The sequence below is a fragment of the Brachyistius frenatus genome, unplaced genomic scaffold (assembly GCF_029030835.1).
Source record: "Brachyistius frenatus isolate BFR_SWC_R1_liver_20210118 unplaced genomic scaffold, ASM2903083v1 Contig_69, whole genome shotgun sequence".
NCBI lineage: Eukaryota > Metazoa > Chordata > Actinopteri > Embiotocidae > Brachyistius > Brachyistius frenatus.
In genome coordinates this window covers 1,281,270-1,304,201 of record NW_027210668.1, presented here as the reverse complement: position 1 = coordinate 1,304,201, position 22,932 = coordinate 1,281,270, and the positions used below count along the sequence as shown (strand labels likewise).

The 22,932-nt window shown below is 44.3% G+C and overlaps 1 protein-coding gene across 1 annotated transcript in view; it reads left to right on the top strand.

Moving 5' to 3' along the window:
• spata20 (spermatogenesis associated 20) overlaps nucleotides 1–21,407 on the top strand; it is a 48,743-nt gene extending 27,336 nt beyond the window's left edge. The window contains exon 16 of the mRNA XM_069707495.1: nucleotides 20,400–21,407. Within this exon, the coding sequence (XP_069563596.1) occupies nucleotides 20,400–20,588 (189 nt within the window). The 3' untranslated portion in view covers nucleotides 20,589–21,407. The remainder of the gene's footprint in view (nucleotides 1–20,399) is intronic.
• The last annotated feature ends 1,525 nt before the right edge of the window (nucleotides 21,408–22,932 follow it).

Genomic DNA, 22,932 nt, shown 5'->3' with positions numbered 1-22,932 from the left:
AATGTGCAGAGTAGGTGGATTTTTTTTTTTTCTGGTGTCTTTTATGGATGCTGCTGCACATGTGAGGAATGGGGATGCAGATGTTGTGAGATGCTGTGCTTCCCACCGACGGGACCTTCAGTCCCCCCCCCCCCCCCCCTTGAAAGAAACAAAATACGAATGTACTCATGGAACTGCAGTTACGTCCAGTAACTACTATTTATTTACTTAGTTCTTGTGCATCCCTTTCAGCTCAGTGTGAGAGACCCTCATGCATTTTTTATGTCACTGAAAGTCGCGGTAATTTGTCATTTTCACTGAGGGCTGTGTGTCTGTGTTTCATAACGGACGGGGCGGTGCCTCGCTCACACAGACGCGCAACGCAGCCCGACAGAAAATGGACGTAAGGGAACGTTACTCGAGCTGATGAACTGCACTCATGACGTGACTGTAAAAAAAAAAAGATCCCAACAAAAGCTTCAATTAAGCTATCAATGGAAAAACCTCCACCTCATACAAGAACGGAATATCAGCATTTTCAAAACACACCCTACTTGTATTTGCTGACAGTATCAAGGATCCTAATGTTAGTAGCTCTGGTTTGGACTGCAAGCTTGATCAGCAGAAACCCCCCCCACCGACGAAGAGTGCAGCGTACAACTGCTCACTGAGTTCTGCTCATTCGACCAGCCTGAAACCAGAGTTAGAACACTAAATTAAAGCAGTGATTGTCCAGCAACACACTCCATCTCTCTCTTTCCCACACACACCCACATATACACCGACACACCCACACACACACACACACACACACACACACACACACACACACACACACACACACACACACACACACACACACACGCTCTCACACGCTCAACAGGGTCGATTGAAATATAGATGAGTTGTGCAGTATCAGGCAGAGGCTGCAGTAACATCAGGCCATCCCAGATCTCTGCACAGAGGCAGCGACCAGGACTGAGCTGGATGCACCATTATCAGGAGGGATGTATTATTAAGGCGGATGTATGTTACGTACTGTCACATCTAGCCAGGACGAGTCACATGCTCGGCCCTGTTGCTGTCACGTTAATCACGTGGAACTCTCTGAAGAGATGTCTCAAAAAACATCGTGTGAAGTGGTTTGATTTATTATGTTACGAAGGCAGGTCTATTTTTTGGTGAGTTGATGGGAGTGTTGGTGAAGATATAGTATAAGAAAAAAGGTCAGTGAAAGTGTAGTTTCATGGAGACAGAAAAAGTGTTTTAGCATTTCAAATCTTTCAACCGGTTCCCTTTCAGCCGATTCACTCAGTACAACACATATTGTGTGGGATATCTTGCGTACATTGTGTGTTGTACCTGGTTCTTCTCCTTCAGGGAACATTAGTTATAGTCATAACATTTTGTTTTAATGCAGTTACATTTTACCAGGCAGAAGTTCTATTTGGATTTTAACCTGATGATACCTCTCCTGTAAAATCAATCAATAATTCAGTTTTTTTAAATTGCTAAACACATGCAGGCACATTTTCCACCCAAGTACATCTAAGGTCTACCCACCCCTGTTTGGTTCAGTCTAATTAACATCACACAAATGTTTATTTAATGTACCCAATCCAAGCTAATAAAGCTTCAGTCTGATTGAGGATGTTGACCTGTGTCTGATAATGACTGCGATGCTTGCAGAGCTGAGGACACAACACTGTGAGAAGAGATGATAGTGAGCAGAGGGCTGCACTGGTCTTTACTACTGGGAGCCATAAGATAGTAAGCGAGACAGAACTTAAAGCCACTTAAAGTAGGATACGAGTCAGGATCATTCAGTACTCCTTAGAGGGGAAAACTGCTTTTTTATTACTAAAACGGAGGCAAAAACAGGTTTTTCTTTTCTTTTCTTTTTTTTTATCCAAATGGTATTAGAAATGCTGGTAAAAAAGTGTGTGTGTGTGTGTGTGTGTGTGTGTGTGTGTGTGTGTGTGTGTGTGTGTGTGTGTGTGTGTGTGTCTCCAACAGTTTTTATAATTGAACAACTGACGAAACCCCTCCCACGTTACTCTGTTCAACATGTTACAACAGCTCGTCCAGTTTATCGGCTGAAATGACAGCTGTCTTTATCAGATTTTGTCAGCTGGAGCTCGCTAAGAGAGCTAAGTTTAGCTCCAAAAGCAGAAGTGAAATTTCCTCCTGTAGCTGATTTTGTAATAAGGTCTTCATCTTATTGCACAGTGGAGGTCGACAAGGCTGAAACGGCAGGTCCCCTTCAAAAGTTACTAACAAGTTAATGATCCATGTGAATAAAGAGAACTTCACTGATCTACTGTAGCTGTTCATGGTTACTTCCATGTATGATGACGGAAATGTTAGATAATAATAAACTTTATTTGTATAGCACCTTTCATACAGCTAGTTTGTTCCACAGCTTTGGAGCGTAGCTGACAAAAGCTGAATCCCCGATTTTCTTTCGGCCGTTGCTGAGAACCTCCAATAAACCAGCAGCAGATGATCTCAGTGTTCTTGAAGGCTCATAATTAACCAGAGTTAGTGATGTAACTCGGTCCGAGCCCATTAAGAGCTTTATATGTGAGGAGGACCTTAAAGTCAATCCTGTGTCTTACAGGCAGCCGGTGCAGAGCAGCCAGAACTGGACTGATGTTCTCTTCTCTTGGTTCTGGTTGATACTCCAGCTGCAGAGTTTTGGATGAGCTGAAGTCTCTCTGTTGTTTTCTTTGGTAGGCCAGTAAAAAGTGCATCACAGTAGTCCAGTCGGCTAGAAATGAAGCCATGAATCAACTTTTCAGCATCTGTGATTTATAAACAGCTGCACCTTGGCGATGTTTCTCAGGTGGAAAACATAAGTTTTGGTCACCTTGTTAATGTGGGCCTTGAAACTTAGATCTGAGTCTAAGATTACACCCAGACTAGTTACCTCTGATCGTACCCACAGAGTTAGATGCCCCAGATCTTTTTCTACGATTTCTCTTTTTGTTTTGGACTGACTAGGAGGATTTCTGTTTTATCCTCGTTTAATTTTAGGAAATTATTGCTCATCCATTTATGTATTGCCAAAAGACATTCAGTGGTGGAGCGCATCGCTGCATCATCGTTTGGTTCTGCGGCGATGTACAGTTGTGTATCATCTGCATAACTTTAGATGAGAGTGTTACTTTGTTCAAGTATAGCCCAGTTTGGATCCTTTGCTCAGACACCTGTTTCTATTTTCAATCTGCATGTTTTCACTTGTAACGTAGCCAGACAAAACCTTTTTTTAGGACAAACTAATGAAATGTCAAATTTCTTGGCGAAGGTTCACTGGTGTTGCTGCTGGTGTGAATCCAGTAAAAAGTACAACATTATTTTCGGGGGAAAAACACAACGTAGTGTACGGATTAGTTTTGGGATTTCTTTAACATAACCTGTAACCCTAGTTAGCAAATAATGAAGTTGCTGTTTAGCCTGGTCAGTAGAAAACTAGTTAGCAGCACATGTTGAAAACTGCAGCAAGCTATTTGCAGGACATGTCAAAGAATGCAATTTATGCTAGAGCAGGTAAACATGCGGTTTAATCTAGAGCCCGACTGATAGTGGACTCTTTTGGCTGATGCCAATACCAATATTAGGGAGTAAATAAATATTTCCGTTGTACTTTCGCTCTTGTGTCTGTGATTTTTGGAAAGGCTACAAAAAAAAGCCACCATCAAACAACACACCACGTCCTTAGCCTGAGTTTTGGGAAACTGAGATTTCTCTTAAACGATTGATTTCTCAAATACACTATACATTTAATTCCTACTAGTGTTAACAAAGTACACTAAGAGCAGCGGGAGAAAATGTATGCTTTGATAGATAATGCATAAGATTAACTGGAAGAAAAGCAATTAGACTGGGAGAGAATGGACTCAGTAGGAGACAGATAAAGGAGAAAGTGTATGATCAAGGGGGCAAATTATGTAAGTGCTAAAGAGTGGGAGGAGATCAAGAGAAGTTAAATGAGATAAACGGAAGGAGGAGTGGAGGAAGGGGGTTGTGCTCCACGTTACATTAGGTAGCTACGAGCAGAGAACATGTCCAATTTAAATTCAATTACTCCTCGCCTGTTTTCTTGGTTTTGGGCTGGCACAAACTAATTGTGGTGAATGAGGAGCTCAGAACCCAACTAACACTAATCTAAACACACACACACACACACACACACACACACACACACACACTGAGATCTTTGCCTCGTTTCATTTATTTACTGTTTTAATTCACCACGATTCTTCGTGCTTCTCCGTTTGACCCGCCACTCAGAGGCTCTTCTGCACTCTTTGCTTGTTGGAATCAATTACGGCCCTCAGTCGCACCAAAACATCGGCCCTGATTGTAATTGCTGCAATAAATTGTGGTTAATTTTTCTATTATGCAGAAATATAGCCTGATTAGAGTTGGGTCGAGCTTTGCTGATTGTGGAGGTGCTGAAATTGTGGGAGGGAGGGAGGGAGTCGGAGCACAAATAGAGAAGCAGGTTTTAGAGCAATTAGTCCTCTCCACACACACACACACACACACACACACACACACACACACACACACACACACACACACACACACACACACACACACACACACACACACACACACACACACACACACACACACACACACACACACTCTACCCTTCTGCCCTGTGTGATCATTCTGCTTCCTGAGTTTCTGCTCTCTGTCTCCCTCCTATGGAAGTGTGAAATAATGTGTGAAAGCTATCACGGGGAAACAGTCAGGGGTGTATAGGCACAGCTGGTTAACAGGTCAGGTGCTTAGCAACAGTGTTTTCCTACTATGGAAAAGTCTCTTTTTCACATGATCATAGACGATAGTGAGAAATGACAGTTGCTAACAGTGCAAGCATGAAACTGGAGCGTACCAATATTGTTGGAAGTGATATGATAGAATTAGTGCTGCGATATGTGAGTCATAGTTTTGTGCGCACATAGTTAACATTCTGGATTTGATATTAAACAATAAGGACGAGGTTAAGAAGAGACTATTTAGCGTTAAAGCTTTTCCCCTCAATATTTGATGAACAGTGTAGGACTGGGAGCACTTTTTGTTGTCTAGCTCCCTAATCAGGACATGAGGTCATGATCATGGTAAACATTTTAAGGATGAGGAAAACCGCTCGTGCAGATGTGGAAATAATGGTGACTGAACTCTCGTCAGTCACGGTCAGTCTCGGTGTTCTCCAAAGGAAATGAGACTTCCTTGAATTTCTTTCTCTCATTTGGAGGACCTCTTCAGTTAAGAAGCCTTTTGAATGATCTCAGCTGCTTTAGTTTCAGGGTCCCTCATGACACACATGCTCTCTCAGTTTCACACTGAGATAAAGAGTTAGAGAGAGATTAAAAAGAAAAGACTGATCACACTACAAGTTGACCTGTATAAATGTCTTGTTTTGTCAATTTGCTTAACTGTCATAGGTATTATAGTGAAAGACAAGACTTTAATTTAAATCCCGTATACCAGTTACTAAACCAATGTTGGCGAATCAGTGTAAGAACTGACATCATCAAATGGAATAGAATAGAATAAAATAGTGTTTTAATTCAATGCAATTCTCACAAGCATCCAGTTTGTGACCAGTGACAACTTTAATCACAGTAACTGCATGTAATGAGGCTTCCAGTGGACTTCACTGATGTTAACTGACTCTTTGTGGGTTACCACAAAAATGACTTTGTTTGTGACGAGTTAGTAAAGTAGTAGGTGTGGAAGCGAGCCACCAGTTTTACTAACGCCGCTGTTTCTGTGACACGCCGTCTTCTATCAGCGTTCAGTCCATGTTGTCATCCACCGGGCAGGAGCGGCTCAGTCAGAAGCTAAATGTGGCTCACCGCATGAATGAGGAAAGCATTGTCCAACACTCAGATTCGTGTCTGACTTGATGCTTGATTTATCACCAGATTTTAGCGCACCCCCCCCCCCCACACACACACACACACCATATGTACATAAATATAGCTTGTAGTCTGCTTGACAAACAGGTCCAGATTGCGACAGCTTTAATGCTAATATAAATAATGACATCTGCATTAAAAACAAGGAGTTGTGTTTTGACTCGAGCAGCATGCTGGTGGCTTTTTGTAGACTTCTCCTTCTTTTTTCTTTTTTTTCTACACTAGCACTTTTTCACACATTTCCAGTAACTGGAAGCCATCCAGCGCGGAACCTGAAGATTTACATGAACAGATCATGTTGTTGTTGTTTTTTTCTCTGCTTTAACAGTTGTTCTGATACTGAAGCAACAAAAATATCTTGGCAGCGGCACTGGCGCGGATTTAAAGTATAAATTTCTGTCCGGGCCAGATTTATATGGGAGGTCTTGAATAATGTTTTACAAACCCGATAATTCTTCGTCAGCGCTGCTTATTAATCCGTCTGTGCTTTTGCCTCACAGAAAACTAAGTCTGCCTCTGTCTCTGTTTCACACTGTTAGAATCAGACTGTCGCAGAGAGCGCTTGGCTTGCTCGCCCCGTCTGGAGTGCACTTGAGTTTGGAAATCGACTGATAGGTGAAGGATCTTGGGGAAGGTGTCTCTGGCAGGTGTTGTGGAAAGATGCTCGGGCCAGAAAGACATAAAAGTATTTCCGAGATTTTGTCAGATTTAAGAAACGAGATGTGAGCGCTCCTGGGTGGAGATAGCTGTAAGAAGGCATGTTTCCCTGCCAGAAGAGAGCCAGACAGGTTATAATACAACACGTATTTCCGCCCCAGCGACCTGATTGGTCAACTGAACATTTGGAACGTGCTCAAATCAGCATAACAGCACACCGTGCTCATCACTACAAATATCACTCATCTCAATGGCAATATATAATTGGAATTAAATTTCATATAATATGTATAATATAATGTTTGTTTTTACTTGCCATTGAATGTGATCCATTTGGCGAAATCGTTTCTTTTTGGGTCCTTTTTCGTTGCTCCTGGTACCCGTACCGTAACGCCACCGATAGTCGCACAAGCCCCGCTGCAGCTGGCTTGACCGGTTTGGTTTTAACAAATGAAGCGGTGCTAATAATTTAGGAAACACATGACTACATCGATATCTTTTTTCAGCGGATATCCTACTTACGACAAAACTGAGCTAGCTGAGCAGTTTTTTTTGTTTCTATGTTGTATTTATTCAGTTTGAGAAATCCCACGGTCTCTACAAAGCAAAAAAAACCGACTAGAAATTGTCTCTGTTGCTAGGTGGTTGCTAAGGGTTGGCCTACTTCGTGGGGTGGTAAACATTGCATACGTTACATACGAGTCCACTGATGTGACTGATTATTTTCCAGCTGCTAGTTAAATCCCATGTATTGCCATGGAAACGGAGATCGCACTAACAAAAGGTTTTGTATTTTGAATTGCCTCACAATATTAACACACTTTGATTACATATTTTATTTGGTTGGTAACTTGTTGTATCATCGCCTTATACACACAAGGGTGTGCTTTTTAACGTGACTGGTGACACGAGCAAACGCCTCGGTCATCACCGCATCACCTCTGGTGTGGAATAGAGGACAGACGGGAGACGGGAAGGAAGGCGTGTGGCCCTTTTTAGAGGACAAAGAGACCTTTTGAAAACATCTGCTGAGGGAAACAAGTGGGAAACCCTAACAAGACCTTGGAGACATGGGGAGAGAATTAGCAGCGGGACGCTGAGTGATCGCAGAGAGACGGAAGGAGGCAGACGGGTGGAGACAGAAAGCCTCGTCAGAGGCTGATAACAACACAGCGCGAAGGAGGATGAGAGCTCGGCGGTCTCACAGTCCTCCTCGATGAACTCTGAACCCCCTTTTCCTCCAAACTGCCATCTTGCCGCTGCTCTCCTCCTCCTCTAACAATCATCTCCGTTCACCCATTAAAGCTCCCTGTGGGACTGCGTGTGTGTGTGTGTGTGTGTGTGTGTGTGTGTGTGTGTGTGTGTGTGTGTGTGTAATTTGTGTGCTAAGAATTGATTCTTCTGTTCTCTGTTAATGACCTGCTAAGCCCAATGACCAGCCGCAGAGCAGAACCCAGGTTGATTGACAGCTGTGGGAAAAGTCCCCGATGGTTCGCTGCCCGCAGGCCGCTCGCTCATCCGCTTTCCTTCTTATTTTGTCGTCAAGCTTTAAAATTCACTTTCACGTAAACTTTATCTCACTTCGTTCTTCTTAAAAGTGTTCATCTGAGATGTTACATGCGCCTCCGTTGAGTGATTTTTCTCCCCCATCTTTCTGTCCAGTTAATTCCCCCACGTGTCCATACATCCATACATCTATGGGGGAAGTGCGCGTCCACTCGGGGTGCAGCAGAGAGTGGGACAGCTTCAGCAGTGTTGTTTGATATAATCAAACGGTCGGTCTGTACGTCTGCTGCAGTCGAGCTTGACGCTCCACTTATCCACATCTCAGCTCCGTAAATAAAACCCACGCTGAGCAGATAAGACGCCCGTGTGTGCATACAAACACACACACACACACACACACACACACACACACACACACACACACACACACACACACACACACACACACACACACACACACACACACGTACGGAGTTGCCCACGTGTTCACCTCACTCTGTCACTCCCTCTTTATCTTTATAGGCTGTGAATGTTTTCCTCTGACGTAATCAGGGATGCAGTGGCGGTTGACTGAGTTATCCGAGTTGAGTTTAAGCGCTGTGGAGTTGGTGAAGGGCTGCATGACTGGGAAACTCTACGAGGTGTGATCAGAACGACTGTTCCTGTAGCGCATGAACGCAGTGTAGCACGGTAAGGCACATAGAGCAGCAGAGGGTGGTAAAACTTTCTGGTGTAGCTATTCCAAGTCGTGTCGATCAAAACATACAATGTATATAAAATTGGACGTAACTTCTGGGGACTGTAAAATGAGGCCAATGCGGAAGTGCAATAAACTGCGATACCACTGAAGGCCACTAGGCTCCAAAAAGCCTCCGACTCCATAGACTCCCATTCAACTGTTCTTATGACATAAAAAGTCAATAACTTTTTTCCATAAGTTCTTATGGTGTTGTTGGCTAAAGTCTGTCCTTCTAATTAGTTTTCTGGCGGTCCATCTGAAAATAATTTATCATTAATTAGATATTAAGCCTCAAAAAGCCTTTTTTCGGTGGCACGTCTGTTTGATTGACAGGCCTGTGGTGCAGTCAGGTTTCCGCTATTGGTGGGCGGGGTGTATTGTCCTGTTGCTAACCTCCTACTGTGGTATTTGAAAAAGTGAGATTGAATAACTTCTGTATTAACTTAGAAACACTGAAAAACATGTTAAACATAAACATATGGTCTCAAACCTACATGTTAACTTTTAAAAAGAACCTTTGAAAACTGCTGTAACGGAACAGTCTGTGTGGCCACATATACTTGGAAGCACTCAAAGGAAAGCCAACATCTCCTTGGCAGTCAAAAGAAGGAAAACTGTTCTGAGCATTTTGTTCACTGACAATGCCAAGACTCAATTTGCATTTACACGTACTGGAAGGCTCTCTGTTGAAGAACATCCTGCTTCTACAGTCTCTGAACTACAAGCAGTCCAGGAAGTACTGGGCAGCTACTCCACATGATTTTCTTCAAAACTGTTTGGATTGTGTTCTCACTGGTCTTTAAAGCCAGCACTAAAGTAGTAGTCCACTTTCAACACAACTAAAAAGGACGTTAAATTAAAAACAATATTTATCATTCAATAATAAAATAGATGTAAATGTGTCATGGCTTTTGGTTACATTTATATCATGTATTTAAAAAGCCCATGTATTGCTAAAAAAAAATAGTTTGGTAAAAAAATAGTCAAGTCAATTACTGTATGTAGCTTTGTTTCACAGATTTGCCTCAAAGGGCTTTAGATTCTGTACAATACATGTTCTGTTGTTACATCTTCAAGCTGTTAGTGTTTTACGTACACGTTTGCTCTTTTTTTCAGGAATTCTTCCAAATTTATATAATTTTTCCTCAATCAACATCAATAGTCTTGAGAAAATAGTTTTCTACTGTTAGCGGACAGACAAATATTGACACATTTCAGTGGATTGCAGAGCTTTTGCCTGCAGTATTTGAGCCAGATGTCCAATCACTGACTTCCTGTGAAACAAGAAATCCTGAACACAACTTCCTTTCTAAAGTTTTCTTCTTGTAGGATACAGGATAACATTTCACCGACATGCAGTAAATAGTGATTCTTTTCTATGCATGAATGTTTGACCTAAATTCAAAAATCAAAATTGCTGTTAAAAGAGTCGAATGTTCACATCACAGGTTTTTTTTTTTTAATTGACTTTTTATGTATCTTGAAATAAGACAGGTTTTTGATTATGCTTGTTAGAAATGTTTTTGGGTCAAATACTACAGATCTTTTCCTTGAATCATTCAGTCCCTGTGGTTGTATCTTTATAAATGTTTGAAGGCAAAATCCTGATATCCTAAGATGTCTTAAAAACAGGACATAAATGTGTACTGTTTGTGAAAAGAAGAAAAGGAAACAGAGGAAAGAGGGGAGGAAAAAAAAATAGCGGTCTGTGATTCTGTAGTACATTTTCCCCTCTGGCAAACCTCCGTTTCTCTTCTTCACACCCGCCTCTGTTATATTTTCCCTCCTTCTGTAAATGAAGCAACGTTTACTAAGTAGTTTAGTGCCGTCATTAATAGACAACATATGTCTGTGCATTACAGTAGCGTGAAATCAGCTATGGGCTCGGCAGATGATTTCCTCCACAGTGTGATGTAACAGCCGTCACGTTGTAGTGCCCGTTGTGTTTTTTACACGACATAAGACTCAACGTCTCCGCCCGCTTAAGTTTTCAGTTTCCTGTGATGAGTTGGGACGGAAGCTGAATTTGAGATCTGTTGTACAGCTGAGAGATAATGAAACACCTGTGATGGAGTCCTGCAGTCTCTGACCTCACACATTCAGATAGTTCAATTCAGATTGGTTCTCAGGGGTCATTACTGTTCATCTGACCCCGACTGCAGAGCAAGAGCACCTGAAACGAGAGCCAGGGTCTCTGGCAAGGACCGAATTATTAATACGTATATTTGTTCCAGTCACTTCAAAAGAACAAATCTGTCTCTTTTTCCACTTTTGCATTGGTAAGTTAGGGTGTAATTTTTTGTTGTTGTTGTTTTTTAACGTATATGAATGGTTGTGTTTACAGTGAGTGATCGTTGGTCCATCAACAGGCCTCAATCACGTTTACGTTTGTTTTTTTCCCGCAGATGTTCCCAGCTGTGTTCTTTAATATTTAATAATCCCATAATCCTCCGTCCATTCATTATCTATACCTGCTTTATCCTGAGCAGGATCACACCCATTCACAACTACCGGCGATTAACAATCACCAATCAACCTAAAATGCATGTTTTGGGATGTTGGGGGGAGGAGGGGGTCCTGCAGGAGAACATTCAAACCCCAGATAGAAAGGGGGTTCGAACCCAGAACCGTCCTGCGGTGAGGCGACAGTGATAACCACTGCACCACCATGCTGCCCATCCCATTGTTGTTTCAAGTAAAACAAAAAATTTAAAAAAGGCGCGCCAGTTGTTGTTAATTAAGTGAACGCCCTGCAGATCTTCATGAAAGGACTTGAGACCGTGTGCACGAGGAGAAGTTGGAAGAAACGCAACGCCGAAATGAAAATTTCTAGAAAATGACTCCAAGAGAAAGCAAAACTTGTGTTGTTGTGAATTGGAGGAGCTGTTGCAGGAGGCGGACAGCTAAAGAGCTGTCATGATTAGTCGCGTCAGCACTGGATGTAAAATTCAAAAGATGCCGCTGCTCGTTCAGTGAATGCTGTTTTAGGAGAAAGGCAGATAACCGGCGAGGTACAAAAACAAAAACAACAACCACCCACCGAGTGCTGCTCCAAGTTCCTCCGGCTCCATCGACTCCCATTCAACTTCACTCATGAAATAGGAAGCCAATACATTTTCTCTACAACTTATTTCAGTGTCGTTAGCTAAATTCTTTCCTCCTTATTAGTTTTCTGGCGGTCCATCTGAAAATAATCTCGTCATTAATTAGAAAATAAGCTTCAAAAAGCTGCGTTTTTAGCAGCGTGTCTGTTTGATTGACAGGCCTGCGGTGCACTAACGTGATCACTATCAGTGGGTGGGACATAGTACCATTGGGTTTGTTATCAGATCAAATCACATCCACCGTTGCTTCCACCCACCCAGCTCGTCACGGTCACTTATGGCTGCAACCTGCTCCGAACTCACAAGATGGCAGCGGCGAAAATCCGAACTTGAGGCGTCACACCGGCCTTTAACAAACTAATGGGTAACGTTACTGCTGGTTGCCGCTTGATCCTTACTAAAAAAAATAATTTCATCAAGGGAGTAGTTGTAGGTCTGATCTAAAGTCCTTGTACTTAGAGCTAAACAGGCCAAGAAGTCAACAATGTATAGCTCAAGAAGTGACGACGTGCGCAGGGGTTGGTCAACCTTTAGCTGGGCTGCTAACACTGACAGTGTTCTGAAATGTTTCTGTGTTGGAGATTTATGTAATGGGTCTGGGATCTTTCTAAACATCTAATCTCATCCTTGGAACATTTACATTTGATCACCTTCGCATTTTAAACTTGACGTGACTTTTACAGGAAGATTCCTTTCGATCTTAAAACGCAACATAAACCGATGAAGTATGCCGTAAGTGTCGGGGCCCGATGGACGAGAGAGGCTTTGAATTCTGCTCAGACACCAAGGCGTCCTCACATCTCGCTGCAGACACTGTTGATTTAGTGAAGAGGTTCTTGTTCAGACTGTCAGCAGCTGAGAAGTGATGCCCGGTGTGACAAAGCACAGAGCTCACCGCCGCCGCAGGCTCGCCCACTCCGTCTCACTCAGGTCGCAATGCAAACAAGTATGTGTGTGTGTTTACGTTTTGTATATTTTAAGTTTAAGAAATTATTTTAAGATCTATTTGATTTTTTTTTTCTTTCTTTTCTCTCTTAACTTGATATAATTTGTTTTCTTTCAGTGAAAGACCAAATGTCACTAAGTGAAGTTATTTGAATATGCGTTCCCCTGTGGGAGTTCTCTGAGAGAGTTGGTCACAGAGTTTGTGGATTGCCGCCATCCTTTGTAATATCTCCGCATGTATCAGGCCACTGTGGGAAAGATAGCACATCATTGTGGATTAGGATGATTTTTGCATTAATAACTCCATATTTAACTTAACTATTTATTAGTATTAAGCTTTTCAGTTGACTCTTGAAAATGTTGGACAGCCTAAAGGTCATTTTTTGATTTTGTGACTTGAGCCGTCTTTAAAATGTTACCCCCCCCCCCCACACACACACACACACACACACACACACTCTTCTATAGTGTAAGATTTCAGTCATAACCTTCCCCTCTTGCCAACGACCTGAATCCTTTTGGATGTGAATTGTAGAGGTCAGCGTACAAGAATCATCCTGCGTTCTCACAGCTGCCATGCTGCTTCCCTCCTCTGTGGGGAACGTGTTGAGCTGGATCTGATTTGAGATTTTAAGTTGGCTTCTATATTTCACAATGGGAAGTTGCGTATGTAATAGTTCTGGCCTAAATGAAATTGTTGGTTTAAATATTCACATATAAAATCAAAAAGTGCTCACAAAGTCATTTCTGATCTGCAGACCTAAAGGCACGATTGGTCATATGAGGAAGGACGAGGTGTTAGGTAATGTAATGTGGTGTTTGGCCGTGCAGACCTCTGAAAGTCGGCACCGGTATTTCAAAATGAATGCAAAACTCAATTGTGAGCCGGGGAAGTGAGAGTTGACTCCGGCGTCAATTCACCAGCTCACCATCGGCGTCGCCAGTTTCCAAAATGTTCGTACGCCTGGTTCAACGTCCCGGTACGGATTCACAGTCTCCCGTCAAGTTGGTTTTTATAGACTCCAACTTTTTCCTGGGGAATCACGTACACATCTTCACGTTTCGTGTCCACAACAATTATACATTAGGTGACTGCGAATCCCTCCGTCCCGTATCGCAACCTCTGTATTTCTCTGGATCTTTAACTCGTGTATTCATGTTTTCCCCTGAGATTAGTTTACCTGTCTGTACACTCAGACGTAGCCATCCCATTCTGTCACGCATCACGACATCCTGGACCGTCTCTGCCCCCCGGAAACGAGCATATTTACTGTTGTGAATAATATATATCAAGTGTATTGACGGGCAGCTCTTCAGGCGCTCTCAGCCTCATCCTTCTTGTTGAATCGTATTGATGTCCTCGAATCAATCTGTCTGCGCTATCAGTCTCTCGTTGCTTCAATTTCTCTGACCTTTTCTTTCTTTTGAAATTTCTCCTGCCCATTGCTCTCTCTCGCCTCCCTTCCTTCCTGCTGAAAATTCAGCCGGGCGAACGAAGCTGAGGGTAAAAGTTTGAGTCAACGGATGACTGATACCGTGGCAACGCCCGACTCCCTCTGCTGCCCAAATTTGATGTCCGAGGGTGAACGTGTGTGTCTGTTTCCGTCCCGGGGCGGCCGTCCAGATGCCAGGTTGTTATGATGACTGAGCTGGTCCCCTTTGTGTGTGTGTGTGTGTGTGTGTGTGTGTGTGTGTGTGTGTGTGTGTGTGTGTGTGTGTGTGTGTGTGTGTGTGTGTGTGTGTCTGTCTGTCTGTCTGTCTGTCTGTCTGTGTGTGTGTGTGTGTGTGTGTGTGTGTGTGTGTGTGTGTGTGTGTAGGACAAAACAACAGCGAGGAGGCTGGAGGAGGTAAATCTCCTCTTGCCTGGCTGCACACGGAGAACTCGTAGGCAGCGTCATCACTCTTCCTCATGTATGACAGCGGCTCTCAAAAGTGAGCGGTGTGTGTTCGTGGTTGTTTCTCTCCCTCGCTGACAGAAGTCGTCCCCCCAGAGTCGTGCGCACGGTCGCCGGGTTACGCGTTAAAACATCTCCCGAAGCTGTGTGTGTGTGTGTGTGTGTGTGTGTGTGTGTGTGTGTGTGTGTGTGTGTGTGTGTGTGTGTGTGTGTGTGTGTGTGTGTGTGTGTGTGTGTCTGTGTGTGTGTGTCTGTTTGTGTGTTACTATCAGCGCAGGTACACTGTGCTCTCTTTAAGTGTCTGAGCTCAGCTGGTTTGGCAGAATGAGAGAGGGAGTGTAGGAGGGAGCTGTCAGTGGAGGGACATTTAACGGATGGGAGTTGTGTGTGTCTTCATGTGTGTGTGTTGATGTGTGAGTGTGTGTCTGTTGATGTGTTTGTGTCAGGGTTGCCCAGAACACGGGGATTAACCCTGTGGGAGTTTGACTGCGCTCTCATGTGTAGCCAACTGTGCTGTCTGCCACAGTTACACACGCGCGCGCACACACACACACACACACACACACACACACACACACACACACACACACACACGCTTTGCGGTGAACCGAATACAAGACCACACACTTTGCATTCAGTCCATCACCTTCACAAGCCTTGTGTATACATTCACACATAATCTGTCTCCCTGTTGTTCTCCATCATTCACACACACACTGGTCCGGTCCCCGGGGGGGTCAGTGCCGATAGTATTGTTGTGACACAGACAGACAACAGCGCAACCTTTAAGTCGAGGGCGCGTGGCTGGACGCGGTCTGAGCCCGCAGAGGGACCGCGCGAAGCTGACAAGCAAAGAGACGAGTCGAGGCGGAGAGGAGAAGGTTCAGCGTGGTTGGGGAAATCCTCGACCGGTCTCCATAGCAACGGTCGCACCATCATGACCGCATCCCATCACGCTGCTTACCAGTCGTCTGTCGGTTTGTGTGTGTTTTTAATATCTAAAGATATCCAGCCAGCTGCACACGAAGCCACGGTTTCCTTTGCCGTGCCAGTACAGGTGGTGATTCTCGGGTGAACCACTGTTGAAAACAAGACGAGATGAAGCGGCATCACTTCATCACCGGCCTCCGAGGAAGAATTGTAGTGCGTTCGGTAATCGAAACGGAAATACCTCACCTCTGCCGAGACGTTCTTCACCAGCAAGAAGACGGCCGGCGTAGCCCAACGACAGTTTCTTGGCATTAGAGGTGCAGATGGCCGCCGGCACAAATGAGCATCTAAATGGCCGAATGGAGCTCTCGAGGCGCCACTGAATGAGACCGCGAGGCTCGTTGAGACGGGATGGAGAGGATGGAAACAGTTCTGCATGGTGGCCTGGGTGGATGCTGGCTGTCAGGCCTTCAGAGGACAGAGGAGGAGTGTCTCCTAATGGACCACTGTGTCTAATGACCAAGGAAAGATTCCCGGTGAAGGCAGAATGAGGTGTACCTGTGAGGCACTGGTTAGTTTAAAGCCACCTGTACATGGCCGCCGCCTGAATATCGCTCACAGTTTCATTTTTAACTGTGATTGTAGTCTTGAAACCCTGTTAGCATTAAGGTTTGAGGTTTGATAAGACAATTGAAGTCCGAGTACGAACAAGGTCGAACAAACCCAGAACTTTCATCCGGGAGTTGGAGGACATGACAAAGAAAAAAGTCAAAATGGATTTCATGACTTTTTTTTTTCCACCCAAACGATGGTTTTCTCCTGACCGAGTAGATTTGTTGTCTTAGCCTCACCAACCAGCGACCGGGTTCCATTTAACCCAAACCGTGATCTTTCTCCAATGCTAACCACACGGTTTTAGGCCTCGCTTTGCATCTACATGAGACACCCTGGTGGGGCCAGCAGACGACATGTGTGCGTGGTTAAGGTGAATTGGTTGGACCGGGTGGAGCGGGGGACAATCAGCGGGGCATCCGACGTAGAATATCTGCCTTTCAAACCTGACACCGAAGAGATCTTTTAAAATAACTGAAATAACACCAAGTTTAAGAGTTCACAAGAGCACCAGCGGCTCTGTGAAGCCGTACGTACACACAGCAGCGCTCCGAACGATAGCTTTACATTGGCGTGCCGCCATGCTGGATATGACGGTTGCCGACGGGCTGACGATGAGCAGGCGTTACGTCTCGCTGCGTTCACTATCGGAGTTCAGCATGTTAGCACGCTAACGTTTGCTAATTAGCCGGAAACACAAAGTACATCTGAGGCTGGCGGGAATTCCTCCAGTTGTTTACCACAAGAGGAAACCTCGGGGTCGTTAGGGTGCCGGTGTGGACAGACTGACTGACAGCTGGGGAAATAAATCTTAAATATTACATACATATAAACTGTGACCACAGTTGATTCTTGACCTTAAACTGCTGCTGACAAAACAATCTGAACTCAAAATCCACTTCACCACTTTCCATTATTTTGAACCGCTGACGCTTCTCGTCTGTGTCGACTTGAACAATCATTTTGACCCCGTAAATGAGATTAGGATTTGTTTGACCAAAGAAGGCATACAACATATATATAGAGGGTACATAGCATCCAAACAGTAGTTTACGTTGTCAAAAAAAAAATACAGTAGTTTTGAAACAAAATGTGATTTAATTCAGCAAACGTGATGAAATGAGTAAACAAGGTTCAAAATCTGATCCGACACTGATTGCCGGCTCTCGGGTAATTCATCTTCTTTTGTTTCAGCATGTTTGACTTGGTACGAACACGTATTGAGGTTGCTACCGCACCCCACTGTGGAAAATAGTCTCTTTTAGAATATCGTCTTTGAAACGAATTCATTCTGCTGTTGATCTTTTGTGGCAGAAACATATTTTCAAAATCTTCACGCAACTTTTTGATTTAATGCTTTAATTATTTGGGGTTTCGGTGCCGTAGCTGCTGTGAAGCTACAACACGGTGTGTTTGTACTGCGGGGTGCAGCGCCGTTCATCCATCAAGCCTCCAGTCATCAGTATTTGTGTATCCTTTAATGCGTTCTGACTGACCTTCAGTCAATCACAGCGACAGACACGTCCGTCTCCTCGCAAAGCTTCACCTGACGCGAGATACATCACCGAACCTCCCGCGCGCCTCTTTTCCGTCTCCTCCCTCTTCGGACTCGTCTCGTCATTTTTTTTTGTCTGCGCTGGTTTTTTATGTTGTCATTTCTCACTCAGTTGGGACCCGGGGTGCTGCAGGGCCGGGAGGAAATGACACGTGTTTGACAGGAAGCCGCTTCAGGGACAGACAGGGCAGTAACCTCTTTAACTTCACTCTGCTGGCAGCTGCCCAAGACCACACACACACACACACACACACACACACACACACACACACACACACACACACACACACACACACACACACACACACACACACACACACACACACACACACACACACACACACACACACACACACACACACACACACACACATGAGCACACAAACACACACACAAAGACTGGCAACCTCTTTAACTTCACTCTGCTGGCTGACCAAGACCACACGCGCACACACACACACACACGCACACACACACACACACACACACACACACACACACACACACACACACACACACACACACACACACACACACACACACACACACACACACACACACACACACACACACACACACACACACACACACACACACACACACACACACACACACACACACACTCACACACTCTCACACACACACACACACACACACACACACACACACACACACACACACACACACACACACACACACACACACACACACACACACACACACACACACACACACACACACACACTCACACACACACACACACACACACACACAGAGACTGGCAACCTCTTTAACTTCACTCTGCTGGCTGTCCAAGACCACATGCGCACACACACACACACACACACACACACACACACACACACACACACACACACACACACAAACACCCAAGCAGACACAACGACTGCAACCTCTTTCATCTGCTGTTTTCTGACCTTCAGCTGTATTCACACACTTGTCAATAGTTCTGGATATTAAATTCTTGGTTTGGATGTGACGCAGCGACACTGACGTCTGTTTTTGGTGCCACCAACACATGAAGCACATTTCTGTCCACACACTCTATTCTCTGCAGTAATACTTTACTTGAAGGGGTTTGCATAAGACCTGCATGACACCTGAACGTCATGAACATGGAAGAGTCTTTATGAATGTTTATCGGGACTCTCACATCTGAAAGTCCCGATCAAGGTCAGATGGAGGTTCATGTTTCTGTTACGTTGTAAACATTTGATCCGGTTACTTTTGGTTTCACGAGCGCAGTAAAGAGCTTTGCAGAACATAGCTACTTCCTGTCGTCGTCAGCTGAGTGGGCTGCGTCTCCCTGTACTCCACAGCGATTGGTTTGTTTGTTTGTTGTCACTTCAGCCGTAGCCTCTTCTATTATTATAGCAGTACCACCAGCAGTCATACCTTTTTGCATTTTTCACCCAAAAAAATTCAAGTTGAACTTCAACCTCTTTGTCGGACCAAATCGCACTTAAATACTTTGTAACTTTGATGAAAGTGACACTTTCACTGACATTTATTCACATAGCTGAGCTCCACCAAACCAGCTGAATAAGCTTCTTTGATGTGAACAATAACAAAATCCCAAAAGTGTTAATAGTTCAAACAAACTGAACCGCGGTCCAGTTGGATCCGGACCGAGACCACGGAATTGGGTCGGACCATATTTTGGGGCCTCTGGTCTGGTCGGTGGTGTGAAAGCACAGAAATCAGAAACACTAAATGACAAGTCATTTGTTTATGTTTTCAACGTCATGTCAGTGACACCCTCTCTAGTGAAGGGTTCCCTCTTTTTACTCGGCTGTGAGACCACCGCAGCGACTGAGCCACAAGTCGTTGCGTGGTTTTTTTGAAGGAATTATTTTGGCTGAATGTTTGTGATTCTTCTGGCTGTGTTAAAGGAAAAGAGAGATTGATCGTGATCAAAACGAGATGATCCACTGACCCCAGAAATGTTTTAAAGATGTAATTACACTGAATCTTCTTCCCTGACAATAACATTCATCTTTAGTGACTGTGCTGCTGCCACGTAGAGAAAAGTCCAAATAACGCTGACAATCAAATCTCAAAGAAAATATTACCGCAGCAGCGCACACTGAAACAAATTTGACAGGATTTTCTTTTTTTTCTTTATCAACAATCAGTCAATTACAGAAATAAAATGTATTTACTCTTGTATTGATCTTCTCATTTTATATTTCAGCTTCTTTGCTCCTGTCTTGTTTGGTCGTCTCTTATTGTCCTCACAAAACATTTCCAGGTTTCCTAAAGCTTAAATTATAACGGGACAGGTGTGATTCAGGGATCTGAGTGTGTGCATGTGTGTGATATGACAGTAGAGCGAGTGTAAAACCACTGCCAGGCAGCAGCCTGAAATGAATCCGCCTCATACTACACTCTTTGGTCAAAGGAGATTATATTTACTCCATTTTATGTACTTAACTAACAATATTGTTAATTGATACAATCACTAATGTCTTTGTTGGCTGCTAACATTTCCTGTATTTCTATTGCGGTCGGTCCTGACAGGTCTTGATGCTCACCGATGGAAACGTGGACAGTTTTCTGTGCCAGCGTCTGCCCGCCCTCTCCTCCATGTCCCAGCTGGGTGGTGTCGCCACGGCCCACGTCTGCCAGGACTTCACCTGTTCCCTCCCCGTCACCGAGCCGCAGGAACTACGCCGGCTGCTCCAGGACGGGACCGCGGAGGCAGAGTGATAACCGACTGAGATTTAACAGGTTGTGATGTCTTCAGATCTGCAGCTTTAGCCTAGCTTCTTTCTGCTGTTAGTGAGTCTGGCTCTGCCCTCATTGAATACTAAGGCTTTAACAGGTGATTATGATACGTTGGTAGGAGTAATTACCAGGACGTGATCAGAGCATCTCTCCTTCCGCCAGTCCTTCCAGGTCTGTAGCTCCAGCCTTTTCTTTATTAGCATCACCAGCTCAGTATTACCTCAAATATCAGCTCGGGTTTTTATTTCAGCGCACCGTTGATCAGTTGAGTCGGATTTAAATTCAGGTGTATAAATGTCCTTATCAGGAAATTACGCACTGCAGCATTGGCAGCCTAATAAAAAGACTGTCGGCACAGAAGTCAACTTCAGACTGCTAATGGAGCCTAACATGAGACCACATGGATGAACTGGACCCGTAACATTTTGTAGATGAAGCGAGCTGTTGTCCTCTCCTTGTCCTGAGTTCCAGATCCCACGCTCATGTCCCGTGGATCTGACAGTGGAGGCCGTCCTGCCTGTGTGTGTTTATGTTTATCAAAAAAGGTTGGTTTAGAGGTTTGTATGTAACGATGTACGCACAGTTTCAACCAGGAGTCTCCATCCTTTTTTACTCCGAGAGCTGCGTTGACAAAATGAAAATGTCTGAAAGCTGATCAACATTTAGTCACGTAGCTGAACTTCACCAAAAAGTATAGCTTCTCAAAAAATCTTAGATTTTACGTTTTCGCTCGAGAGCAGGGTGGGTTTATTTCACAATTACACAGATGTGTTTTAAATGCCTACTGCAGTGCACACAACTTGTTTGAAAAGTGTCAAATGATGCGTTCTGATATAAGATTCAACTAATAAAATCCAGTGTTTCGCCTTTGATTGGGACCCACTGCTCCTTCTGAAAGAAACAAGTCTCGGCCTAGTACATGGCTGCAGCCTGTGTGAAACTGGAGGGCTTTTAATTTGAAAAATTGTGGCGTTCAACCGACCTGCGGTGTAACTTTGTTCTCTCACTCACTCAGTGACACTTGCTTTATAGCGCTGCATTACTTTTGCGTTCCAACTAAAACAAATATTGTATTTATGTTATTGACCAAATTAATGAACACCTGTTTGTTTCCAGCTCAGTGTGAGCCTTCAGCGGGCGAACTGCTGGTACCTCGCGAGCGCCAGGTTGAAGACTCCTGGTTTTACTGTCTGCGTTTGATTTAGTCGAAGTGAACGAGCCTCCGTTCACCACCGGCTCTCGCTGGTTTATTTATCCGTCATCTCACAAAAGGATTCTCCTCCACTGCTTCAGATACTCACTTCATGTGAAATGTTACACCTACAGGTTCAGACATGAAGACTACACCGCATGTATACGCACAAAAATAAATAATAAACAGATTTGTCTCACGAGCAGCGGCCATTTCATCTTTGGAACGGATTTGTTTGGGTGTGCAACTGTTTTTTTTTTTTTTTGTTTTTTTTAATAAAGTTGCATTGTTAACCATGTAAACAATGATACAAATTTAAATCGCAGAGAAGAATAAGTGACCTGATGTGTTGTGTAGTTTTGTGATACTTTTATGTTGTTCCTCTTTGTGTGCGAGTCAGTCCAGGATGGAGAAAACTCCATCAGGAAAAGGGAGTGAAGGAGTCCCAGCCGTCTGCCTTCTCTCTTCTGCCGCGCTATAAATACTCCTCGTACAGACAGAAACCCTCCGCTGGGTTCTTTCCCCTCATCTCGTCCCCCTGTAGGCTGCACCGAAGGTAATGTCAATGTTGTGCGGCTGTGTGCTGTAGCAAGAAGGCGGCACATGGGAGGGTGCGGTTTTGTGTGTGCGTGTGTTTTTGTTTGCGTGCGCGTGTAGAAGAGACAGATGGACCGCTGATGTTGAGGCGAGGGAGTTCGTCTCGGAGGGTGCTGCTCCTAGAAGACGGGAGGAAGGACGGCAGCAGGTGTGAGGTTTCCATCGCGATAGGACGGCGTCGGCCTCGTATCCCTCGAATCCCCAAAACACCTCGACCATCTTGCATTTCTTCTCCTCGAGGAGGAGGGGAAGTCGTTTTTTTGGCAGGCGGCTGTGGAAGGACAAGAAATTGCCAAGAGAGGAGAACAAAAAAATAAACAGGGTGAGGAGGAGCAACATGAGGCGCAGAGATAGACGGGTTAGAAAATGTTCCATTTTTATCTCCGGAGCGTCCCAGCCTCACTTTTCTGAACCTGTCAGATCGGGAACAAGTCAGGCTTTTTTTTTTCTTTCTTTCTTTTCTTCACTTTGGGAGCTCCTTTTCATGTATATCCACCAAAATGCCTCCACAGTTTTATCCCCTCCCCTTCTTCCCTC